This window comes from Hyaena hyaena, unplaced genomic scaffold, assembly GCF_003009895.1.
Source record: "Hyaena hyaena isolate Hyena2069 unplaced genomic scaffold, ASM300989v1 scaffold_151, whole genome shotgun sequence".
In the NCBI taxonomy this organism is placed as follows: Eukaryota; Metazoa; Chordata; class Mammalia; order Carnivora; family Hyaenidae; genus Hyaena; species Hyaena hyaena.
In genome coordinates this window covers 1,052,372-1,064,871 of record NW_024080783.1, presented here as the reverse complement: position 1 = coordinate 1,064,871, position 12,500 = coordinate 1,052,372, and the positions used below count along the sequence as shown (strand labels likewise).

The 12,500-nt window shown below is 37.8% G+C and overlaps 1 protein-coding gene across 1 annotated transcript in view; it reads right to left on the bottom strand.

Annotated features, from left to right (window-relative positions):
* SCAI (suppressor of cancer cell invasion) overlaps window positions 1–12,500 on the bottom strand; it is a 141,990-nt gene that overhangs the window by 35,950 nt on the left and 93,540 nt on the right. The window contains exons 4-7 of the mRNA XM_039238985.1: window positions 9,105–9,200; window positions 8,449–8,535; window positions 7,297–7,395; window positions 1,078–1,174 (exon numbers count right to left, since the gene is read on the bottom strand). Of these exons, the coding sequence (XP_039094916.1) occupies window positions 1,078–1,174; window positions 7,297–7,395; window positions 8,449–8,535; window positions 9,105–9,200 (379 nt within the window). The remainder of the gene's footprint in view (window positions 1–1,077; window positions 1,175–7,296; window positions 7,396–8,448; window positions 8,536–9,104; window positions 9,201–12,500) is intronic.

Genomic DNA, 12,500 nt, shown 5'->3' with positions numbered 1-12,500 from the left:
GGTTGAGGAAGACAGAGAAGGATTTGTCAAAACTAACATGTGAGGGGCGCCTGGGTGGCTCAGTCGGTTAAGCGTCCCACTTTGGCTCAGGTCATGATCTCATGGTTCGTGGGTTCGAGCCCCATGTTGGGCTCTGTGCTGACAGCTCAGCCTTTTTCAGATTCTGTGTCTCCCTCTCTATCTGACCCTCCCCTGCTCATGCTGTCTCTCTCTCAGAAATAAATTAAAAAACAAAACAAAACAAAACCCTAACGTGATACTTGAATACCAAAAGTTAAGTATGCCACTGAAATAGCTGGCTGACTGCAGAGGGCAGCTTCACCGGGTGCGCAGTAATGAGGGACGGTAAGAAAGCCCACCTCTTATTTACCTGAGGTAATGAAGGACAGTGATTCAGACATAGTAAAAGGAGGAAAAAACCCAAACTCATTCACAATACTTTTGTAAAGCATTATATGCTTACTCTTGACCCAACCTTTCAACTATTTACTCTTCAACCGATTATTTTAACTTTTGTTTGCATTTTGCAACTATCCATTGATGGGTGGTGAAATGTGAAACATGCTTAAGGGACAAAAACAAGGAATTAAGAGAACTGTCTCTGGCTAGTGCATATTTGAAATATGAAGAGAGCTGGAATATTCTTTTAGCATTACCCTTGTCTGAAGTTACCACACTTTTGAATGTTGTAATGATTTAGATAGACTAAAATTTATTTTTTACCTTAAATCTATTTTTAAAAAAGCAAAATTATCCATAGAGAATTATAGAGTAGGATTTTAATAATTTTACTTATTTATTTTTAAAATGATTATTTCCTTTTATTTTATTTTGAGTGAGAGAAACAGAGAGAAAGTGTGCGTGGGGGTGCGCATGCCCACACACATACACGTGGGGGAAGGGCAGAGAGAGACAGAGAATCCCAAGCAGGCTCCACATTGTCAGTGCAGAGCCTGATGTAGGGCTTGATCTCACAAACTGTGAGATCATGACCCGTGCTGAAATCAAGAGTTGGATGCTTAACCGATTGAGCCATCCAGACACCCCAGGATCTTAATAATTTTAAAGTACATTTACCTTCACCAAGTCCTTCACAACATCCATTTTGTTGAGAAGAAGACAAACTACGATAAATCTTGCATAGTATCGAAGTTTCTTAACGACCAACTCAGGTCTACGGCAGATAAATGGGAAATTACTCATTAGATTAAAAAAAGAAAACATGCTCTTTTATTTTTCCAAGTTTCTGACAGCTTTTAAACTCTTTTAGATCCTATTTTGCATAGTAACAAACATATCTGCAGATAACCTACAGCTGCTTTTAACAGATTTCTTACTCACAGATTCATTATAGTCATTCACAAATTCATTCATTGAACAGATGCCCACTGATAATTCAGTGCCCTGGTAAGTGCTAGAGAAATGATTAAGACAAACAACTAGAGACACAGCCCCCTCTCCATAGATCTCAGAGACAGGAAGCTACCTAAAACGTACCAGAGACATACAGACACTTAAAACACAGCAGAATAAGTACACTGACAGGAGAAAGGGTGCTATTTGAGCCCACAGAGAAAGCTTCCTAGAGAGAGTGATCTTTAAGGAAGACGATAAAGGGTAGAATACAACAGGCAGGAAATTATGAGGTGAAAAGAGAGACTATTCTTTGTCTTGAGATCTTATTTTCTGACACTAATATAATCAAACCAGTTTTCCTAGGTTTACTGTTTGTATGCCCTGTCTTTTTCTATACCTTTACTTTCAAGTTCCTGTGACTTTTCACTATGACCCATTTTTTTCTTAAGGTTTTTTATTTTTGAGATACAGAGAGAGACAGAGCATGAGTAGGGGAGGGACAGAGAGAGAGGGAGACACAGAATCCAAAGCCGGCTCCAGGCAGGCTCTGAGCTGTCAACACAGAGCCTAATGTGGGGATCTAACTCACAAACTGTGAGATCATGACTCTAGTTGAAACCAAGAGTCAAATGACTGAGCCACCCACGTGCCCTGACCCATTTTTTGCAGACAATGTATAGTTGGCTTTTTAATCCATTTTGACAATGTCTGTCTCATAGACTCAGATACTTGGACCGTTTACATTTTATCTTACTGTTGTTCTGTTGCTTTGGCTGGGTTTGCATCTCTTACAGTGACTTTTTTTTTTTTTTTTTTTTGAGTATTTTGTTTTGTTTTACAGAAAGAGCGCACAAGTGGCGGGGGAGAGAAAGGGGGGTGGGGAAGGGGCTTAAGCAGGCTCTGTGCTGACATGGAGGCTGAGAGCTAGATCTCATGACCCTGAGATCATGACCTGAGCCAAAATCAAAAGAGTCAGATGCTAACCTGACTGAGCCACCCTGTGCGGTTTTCTATTTGCCCTTTCTGCATTTGTGTTTTCTAGTGTTCTTTCCAGTAAATCCATTATATTTTAGTGTTTTATATCTTCTATCAGTTTCTTACTTATACTTCTTCCTTACTATCCTTAACTTATGGCTATTTACAATCATATTGTACCTCTTCACACCCAACCCTGTATATTCATCCCTAATGAGGGTTATCAAACCTGTTATTTCCAATTTCCACAGCCTACATTACAATTATAATAATCTTACAACAGTGTATTTTTTGTAGATGTTTGACATTTTCCACAATAAAATTTTTAAAAATTCCTCTTCAATCCAGGAGTTATTTAGAAATGTGTCACTAATTGGTAAGATTTATTGATTTTTTTGAAAACTATGTTGCATTTCTTAATTTTTAATGGCACTGCACCATGGTTAGACATCATACACTTGAAAATAATTGAAACCTGTTTTGTGTCCGGTATAAGTAAATTTCACAAAAGTTCCATATAAGCTTGAAAATTATGTGCATTTGCTTATTGATGTAGGTTGTTTTAAGCACAATAGAACACGTTTTTAATTATGTTACATAAATCTCATTACTTGTCTTCTGATTCATAAATAAATACGGTATGTTAAAAATCTCCTTGTATATTGGACCATTTATCAATATCTCCCATAAAATATGCCAATTTTTGTTATTTATTATAATATTACATTACTGGGGATATAAAAGTTTAGAATTTTTTTTTTGAGTTGTTCCTTTTATCATTATGAAATAAAGCTCTATCCTTAATAATGCTCTATGCCTTAAATACAGTGGCAGACATTTCAGGGTGTCTGGGTAGCTCAGATAGTTGAGCACCCATCTCCTAACTTCAACTCAAGTCATAATCTCATGGATTCCTTGTGGGTTCAGGCCCCATGTGAGGCTCTGCACTGATCATGTGGAGGCTGCATGGAAATCTCTCTCTCTTCCTCTCTCTCTCTGATCTTCCCCTGTTCACTCTCTCTCTCAAAATAATAAATAAATATATAGAGAGTGGCATTTCTTCCTCTTGGTATCTATTTTAGCTTTTTCTGTGTTGGAAAATCTTTTGTAAACACTAGATTACTTGATTTTCTTTTAAAAGGCATACTGATGGGGCGCCTGGGTGGCTCACGCTCACGCTCTCTCTCTCCTAGAAATAAAACATTAAAAAAAATTTTTTTTTAAAAAATTTAAAAAATAAAAAAATAAAACGCATACTGATAATCTCTGGCTTCTACCTAGGAAGTTTAGATCACTTTCACTTACTATGAGTACCAGTGTACTTGGATTTATTTCTATTTTGGCTGGGTTTTTTTTGTGCTAATTATACTTTTTTTAGTACACATTCCATTCCTAACTTTTATTGCAATGACTGTAATTTTATTATTCACTTTCCTCCCCCTTCTACCTGTTTTGAAGTTACACATTCTCCTTATGTTCTTTAAAAATATTTTTCTGGGGAGCCTGGGTGGCTCAGTTGGTTAAGCATCCGACTTTGGCTCAGGTCATGATCTCACAGTTTGTGGGTTCAAGCCCTGCGTCGGGCTCTGTGCTGACAGCCAGCTCAGAGTCTGGAGACTATTTCAGATTCTGTGTCTCCCTCTCTCTACCCTCCCCTGCTTATACTGTCTCTCTCTCTCTCTCTCTCTCTCATGAATAAAGAAAACATTTAAAAAAATAAAAAATTTAAAAAATATATTTTTCTTATTGTTTTAAAAAGCAAACTTTACTTATTCTAAGCTTCTTCTGAACAATAAATGGATCTTATTGGTATGATTTAACTTCTGACTTTCTTCTTTCATGTTATTATTATCCAGAATTTGGCCTCATTTTACCTTGATAACCTCAATTAGCCATCATTACAATTACTGTCCTATGAAGTCTGTGATTTTTTAGGACAGTTTCAATTTTCCTCTTCCTAAAGAAATCCTTAGTAGTTCTTTTATGTCACCAAAACCAACCACTCTCTTGCAAGGTTGTCCCAGCACTGGTCACAGGATTAATAACCTCAGGATCCCCTTACTTTCTTGACAGCTAAACTGTCCATTTAAAAGGACGGGTGATCTGTTCAGTCAGCATCTAGGTGTTTTGAGAATAGTAGTTTAGATTATCTAGACTGCCACACTGTCAGAAGTGGAATTCAAAACAGGAGGAAAATTTGTAGGATGATGTCAATTCATAGTTGAAATATTAATAAGAGAATTCCTTTCATGTTTTTGGTAAAATAAAATAGGTTCTATGAATCTATATCACAGGTTATACAACTATGTAATATACATTACACAAACATACTGAACCAGGGATGGCAAAATTTTGTAAATGGCCAGACAGTAAATGTTTTTGGCTTTACAGGCACATAGGGCATCTGTAGCACATTTTTGCTTTTTTCAAAACACTTTGAAAATATAAAAAGGATTCCAAGCTACCAGACAGTTCAAAAACAGGCCACGGTGTGCCAATCCCTGTATTAAAGAAACATACAGACATAGGTGGATGTATTCTATTTTGGAAACCACTATGTTGAACTGCAGCAAAGCACAGAGAACTAAGTCAGTGCTGTCCAGACATACACACGAGAGGCTGTCCCAGACAGGCCCACAGCCCACCGCCTGACAACATATGAAGCTGCAGAAGAAAACATCCAATGAACCACACTGGAAAGGTCCACATCACATCCTCCCTATAGACAACACTACTAGGAAGCGCCAAGGTTTCAAGTTTAGAGTCACATTTCCCACAACATGAAACTTCCAATACTGTCACCACTGAAGTTGACGTCACGATTCTTTTGACAAAGTTACTGTGGCACTCCAGAATTGTAGCTTTGTCCAGCCTGCCATGCCCATTAGTTCTAAAACACTGACTCTTTATAAATTTGCCTGAGAAACTATTTTCCGAGGTGGCTGACTACAAGCTGTCCCCAAGCTTCTGGGTACTCAGAAACTTCACCGTCCCCACATCTAACTCTGACCGGGTTCAGCCTTAGCCATTTGCAAGTTAGGGTTTGCTGCTCCTAGGACAAGTGATTGTGTGACAACGTCTCCTCTACTAAATAGGATGGGCCCTCTGAACGAGCATCTGTTTATGCTTAGTGACAGGTAGTCACTTTGGTGGTTGCTGAAATGTGCCATGCCTTCTGGCTTTGACACAGTCTGTAGGTACGAAGACAGTACAGAGAGAACTTGCCCTTTGAGGAGAGATTTTTGCTTTTAAAGCTAATGTGAAATTGTGCAATACTTTATTTAGTTTTAATCAGCCAACCAGCTATTGATTTTAGCAGCCGTCACCAACTGCTACCTTGACTGTCCCCCTGCTCTGTATGAACGAAGAAACAAACAACCTACCAGCTGAATACAGTCCTTACTAAGAAGGTACTGACTAAGGGCGCAAGGGCAAGATTTTGCACACAGGATCGTCCTTTGATTCTAATTTAGTGGCCTAAGGCAAGAGATTTTGTCATCCTGGTTCCAAAGAATCCTACCTCTGTTCATCAGCCTTGCTCTAGGAGGCAGCACAGGAAAACCATTCATATGTGGCATTTGCTATTAGGACAGAAAATGATGTTCATAAATGAAACTGCTGGATTTGAAGCCAAGGGGCCCAAGGCCAATTTCCCTTTGAGTGAATTAGGAAATGCAGAAAAGTGAATTGTACAAGGTATTTCACTGTGGCTTAAAATAGTTCTTTCCTTATATGTGCTTTTCATACTGAGAAGATACCATACAGCTGTTTTGTATATTTTTAGAAGTAAAACTTATCTCACCAAAAAGTCAGACAAACTATACAGCATGAATAGAAAAAAAAGTGAGGTGGGAGTCTGACAAAATATAACCAAGTGAAAATACGTGAAGGAAACCATAAGAAAACCTGAAGCACTTCGGGCGGAAATGGAGAACCTTGCGTGCCTTGCTTGCATTAAGCAAACTCCTCAAGCCTGAACAAGATCTGCTAGGGAATGAAGGGGATTCACAAGAGTGGGGCTTTCCAAACCATGTTGCTTAGATGGAAAGCTTATGATAGCCAAACACAAAAGTGTTCTCTAGAAAAATATGTCAAAATTATGTTCTCATCTACTGCTAAGAGAATATAATCTTTTCACATATAACAACTGTGAGTTCTGTTGCTGGCAGTAGGGAGGATATTCAGATCTTCTGTGCCCGAACTTTCTCTTCTAACAATTCATGGAATACAAGTAACAAAGATTCTCCAGGAAAACCCTGACTTCTTCAGCAATTCCGTCTTCATCTGGAATTAACATCACAGTCTACCTGTGCCCCAAATATGTCTGTAACTCTCATGAGAAGATACTCCTCTGAAAGGGAAAGAGAACACTTGTACACCTTCTTTTCTTTCTTCTCCCTCCCAAGCATCTAGCACACTGCCAGATATGTAAGTGCTCAATAGATTATTACGGGGAATGAATGATTTCTATGTGATTTTTTTTTCCTTAGGGGGGAGCTATGCAACTGTTAACCTATCAGGTTTATAAAATACGATGTAAACTGCAATGGCAGCCTTTTCTTTAGTACCACGGACAGCTGTCAAGAGGCTTCTGAATGCATATGAATTCAAACTACACAGGCTAAAAAGAACAAAGGTTATCAGCAAAGCCTCACTCTGGAGTTGTTTCTTTTCTATGAAAATTTGTGTGACCTTAATCTTTCATATAGAAACAACCAACCCCTTCTTTGTGCTCTGACTCCACTCAGGTACTGTGATGTCTGCTAAAACATATATAACATTTATTGCTTTTAGGTAACATACCTCTGTATGCTAAAGAAGGCCTAGATACATTGTAAGGCACTCAATAAAGCCCATTTAAATGAATAAAAGTTAGAAACAAATGTGTGCTTCTCTGCATAATTTCCACACAGACTAAAAATTCTGAGTGTTTTATCTCTTTCTAAAAACATAGTAGGTGCATACCTGTCCTCTTTATTGACTTGAGAATAATATGATCTCTGTCTGATTGCAGAATAGAAGGAGAAAGCCTCATTCAGATAGCTGGTCTCAGATGTGCGTAGGCTATGGAGAAAAAAAATCTTTATATTTGACAGTGTCTCAAACTGTTTATGCTGAATACTTGTTTCATTCCCCTGCTATTCCTCTATATGAGGGGAGGGGAACGAACCTAAATTTGAACTGGCAAAGCAATGATCACATCACCCTTACAATTTATAAAAATAATGATAATTAAAAAAAAAACAAACAAACCTCCCCACTGCTCCCAAACCTTTTTTGATAGCAATCCAAAGTACATATTACTTTCATTCTTTGAAAGGATTCTCCAAATAGCATTCCACCCAGTTACATCTTTTCACCAGACCTTTCGTAACCTTCCCCAAATCCATACACAGTCACTCATCCTTTGGTTCATTTCTTCAGTTTTTTTTTCCTCACAGGACTCAGAAATGGACTAATTCGTATTAACCTTCAGAGGGTGATGTATTAGGTTCTCTAACATCTTTAGTTTTACTTCTTAAGAAAATATTCTACCCCAGTGATTTTAACAGGGGAATGATGGATGGCATGCCAAAAGACAGGAAGAGGAAGAAATTCCATATGGTCCAAGCTTTTAAGTGTATAACTGATATTACTTTATGAGATTTAGATTCCTAAAAGGAGTTCTCTTCTTTCCTTGACTCATCACTAAGGATATAATCAAAATTATCTTTGTCTTCTTCACAGAACCTTTTAGATATATCTTACAAGTATGAGTTTTAAAGTATTCCCCCCAAAACCATTCATTCAAACATACAAGTTATGTATTAAGACTTAAGTGAAGCCATTAAGAACTATGAATTTATTTAGTATTTCTGATTTATCTAAAACCAAGATCATAATCATTTAAGTTATAAATGAGTCTGCCCAAATAAACTGTTTGGAAGGTAAGCCTTTGAAGCACATAATGTACTCAGATTATGGAAGATCATTTACTTCATAATACTGTTTTGATTACTATGATACGGGGTTTCATTTGTAACTCCATAGTTTTCTCTCCTACCAAGTAAGTATACTTCTGCATGCTGTGTTTAAACCAGGATAATGCTTTAATTTTTCCATATGCAATTCACTTACTAATAATGGTAGTATAGCTGCCCAATCTTAGAAGCAATTTCCCCTATTTGCCACCGCTTCAAGCCATACCGATTATCCAAGACTTGTCTGTTTTACATAGGAGATAAGAAAATAGAAATAAGAGACTATAAATTCCAAAAATAACCAAATCTATAAATTTAATAGGATAAAAAACCACCCAATTCAGCATGAAATTCCAAATTCATGAATTCAAATACATGAATTCTTCATGAGATTTCAACATCATCATTCAATTAACTTTAAAAAGCAGTATTAAATGTCTACTTAAAGTAAGCTGAAATATGAAAAGAAATTTCATGAAATTTCATGAAATTTCATGAGCTAAGCTCATGAAAATTAAAAGCAACACCCCCCAAATAGCTTTGACCAATAAACAACATCTACGGTAGAACGAAACCATGAATCAGCCTACCTACGTCAGAGTTAATCTGAACCATTTCAGATATGATACTGTCTTTAAAAATCAGATGAGAACATTACATTTTAAAACCCTAAGTAAAAAGGAAAAAATCAATTTATTTTCATTTGTGTCATGAAGAGAAAATATATTAAAATGCACCAAGAGATAAAAAGGTCAAAAGTGGGACTAATATAAAATGGACCTTCACTCTCCTGTAACTATAAAATTCCTTTACCGATGCTGCTGCTGGAACTTCCAGAGTTTGGTGTAAACATCGAAAGTTCTTCCAAAATAGGACTGCCACTGCTTCTGCCCATATTGGGGCAAATCTCTGTAATTACAAACAAACATACGTTAATTCATTCTCCTTACACTATTTGGAAATTAGGTCTTGTGATGGTACAAACTGGATAGATTTGAAGCATTTGCATTCAGGCTTTCTTTTATTTATTTATTAAGTTTATTTATTTATTTTTGAGACAGAGACAGAGACAGAGCACAAGCAGGGGAGGGGCAGAGAGAGGGAGACACAGAATCCGAAGCAGGCTTCAGTCTCTGAGCTCTGAGCTATCAGCACGAGCCCGACGTGGAGCTCGAACCCACGAACCATGAGATCATGACCTGAGCTGAAGTTGGACACTCAACCTACTGAGCTACCCCAGTCTTTTAGAAACAATTAACAGTTTTGGGAGCAGAAGTGGTTCTATTAACAAGAGTCCAGGGCATATTCTTTCCTATTCTTCTCTCCTACTTTTGTTCATTCTTAGTCTCCTTTGTAGACTAAGGTTTCCCTTAGTCCCATAAGATTTCTACCACTCTCTTCCCTCTCCCTGGCTGCTCTTATTCACAGTCACTTATGTACTGATAACTTCCAAATGCTTATTATCTTCATGGAAGAACTCAGCACTCTGAAAAGCACGCTACTATCTAGAAGCGGATATGCAGGTGGGATGGTTGTTCTCAATTATTCTAGCCTCTCCCTACAGGTGGCACTATACATCCCTGTTCTTGGAGCTGGTGACTCCCTATATACCCCTTAGAGACAAGCTCTTCCCTGTCATAAGGAACATGGGCCTGGCCTTAACACTTGCTTTGGCTAATGAAATATAATGGCAAATTACCCACACCATGTCTGAAAAAATGACATAAGAGATACTACATAGTTCAGCATTTTCACTTCCCTCCAACCTAAGACCAAGACAAGGTTGCTCCTCAGCCTGGAACACAGAGTAAGACACACTTAAATGGAGCCTCGGAACTGCAGACAACTTATAGCTAACATGGGAGCTAGAATAAGTCTCTACTGTACTAACGCACTAAAATGTTGAAGTTGTTATTGCAGCCATATTGAGGAAAAGCCAGTACAGAAATGGATACCAGGAATGGGCTATTGCCATAACAAATACATAACATATGTAACGCTGGCATTGGAATTTAGCGGCACCAAACTGTTACTGAAGGCTGGAAAAATGATGACACATATAATACAGTGGCAAAACAGCATCTGCCTGCAATCACTTGGAAAGGAGATAAGGTGACTAACAAACTTACGGATTTATACAAAGAAACCGGAAAAAGTCTCTTACTAGCCCTGGATGCTATTAGCTGCACTTAACAAAACACAAGAAAGATGAATTCAGAAAAGAACTAGCTGCAAGCAGGGATGAAGAGGAAAAGAGATAACTCATGAGTTCCAGAACTTTCAGAATTGTAAGATACAATACTTTCTAATGCATATATATAAAAGATACAATTGAGAAACGCCAGCTATTAATGCCACTTATAACTGAGTCTCATCCTCAGGGCCAAACCTTTTCACTAGAGCCCAAGAGTAAAGTTATGAGGAGCACCTGGGTGGCTCAGTGGATTAAGCCTCCAACTTCGACTCAGGTCATGATCTTACAGTGTGTGGGTTCGAGCCCCGCGTCAGGTTCTATGCTGACAGCTCAGAGCCTGGAGCCTGCTTCAAATTTTATGTCCCCCTCTCTCTCTGCCCTTCACCCACTCACACTCTGTCTCTCAAAACTGATTAATATTTAGAAATTTTTTTAATTAAAAAATTTTAAAAAATAAATCATTTGACTTGGCCAATATGACAACTAGAATTGCAGTCATCAATTTTCCTTTATTCTTGGGACTCAGCTCTATTCTATTGGTTTTTCTATTTCCTCACTAACATTCTGTTAATTATTACAGCTTTATAAAAAGTGTTTCATCTTTCTTCTTTTAAAGGAACACCATGGCTGTTCTTCATTCCTTTTACTTGCCTATGACCTTTAACATTACCTTATCAAAGTTCTACCAAAAAAAGAAATCCTAACAGGTTCTAATGAGACCTCAATGAATCTAGACATCTATTTGGAGAACTGACATCTTAAAAATAATTTTCAGGCACCTGGGTGGCTCAGCTGGTTAATTACGACTCTTGATTTCCACTCAGGTCATGATTTCACATGCAGAGCCTGCTTGGGATTCTCTCTCTCTTTCCCTCTCACTCTGCGCCTCCCTCACTCACACTGGCACTCTCTTTCAAAATAAATAAATAAATAAGCATTTTAAAAACATTAGCACAATTAAAGTAATTTTTAGTGTCAGTAGTATCTCTTTCCATTTATGTTGGAAATAGCCACTAAATTTTGCAATGCTTTGCACAAAGTTCTAATATTTCTTAGTTCATATCACTACAATGTCTCATATTGATTTGTGAAAGGTATCTCTATTTTTTAAGTTATGTCTTTAATTCTTTTTATGGTGGAAAGTTTCAGATATACACAAAAATAGAGAATAATACAATGAATCCCAATGTACCATCCCAAGCTTCACAGATAATAAATTTAGGGCTGATCCCTTCTACCTGGGGTTGCCAGATAAAATGTTTGGGGGCTCTCCACTCCTTTTACCTGTCTGGGATAATATAACTTTGTTTAAATCAATATCCCTCTGATCACCACTAGCACTAGTTTATTAAGAGAAGAAGTGCAGGCTATATTTCAGAATGATCCCTATGACCCAAATGTTTATAAAGTACTTAAAACAGAGAAACACTTAAATGTTCCATAGTAAAAGGAGAGATTAAATATAAATTCTCTCATTTAACCTAAGTTCAACTTCCAAGTATAAAAGAAATCCTTTTTTAAAAATATTTATTATTTTTTTAAGAGAGAGCAAGCAAGTGAGCAAGGGAGGGGCAGAGAGAGAGAGAGAATCCCAAGCAGGCTCCCTGCTGTGAGCACAGAGCCCAACACAAGGCTCAGTCTCACAAACTGTGAGCTCATCCTGGGCTTTAATCAAGAACGAAACACTCAACTGATTGAGCCACCCAGGTGCCCCAGAAACTTTTCTTTTAATGTTTTATTTATTTCCAAGACAGAAAGGGAGAAAGAGAAAGGCAGCATGAGCAGGGGAGGGTCAGAAAGAGAGGGAGACACAGAATCCAAAGCAGGCTCCAGGCTGTCAGCACAGAGCTGTGAGATCATGACCGGAGCCAAAGTCGGACACTTAACCCACTGAGCCACCCAGGCGCCCCCAGAAACTCTTTATTTATCTCACATAACTAAGTGAGCTGAATGTTCTTGGTAAATTATACTAATACATAGAAATTTGAGGTAGTATTTTGTTGTTCTGTTGTTTG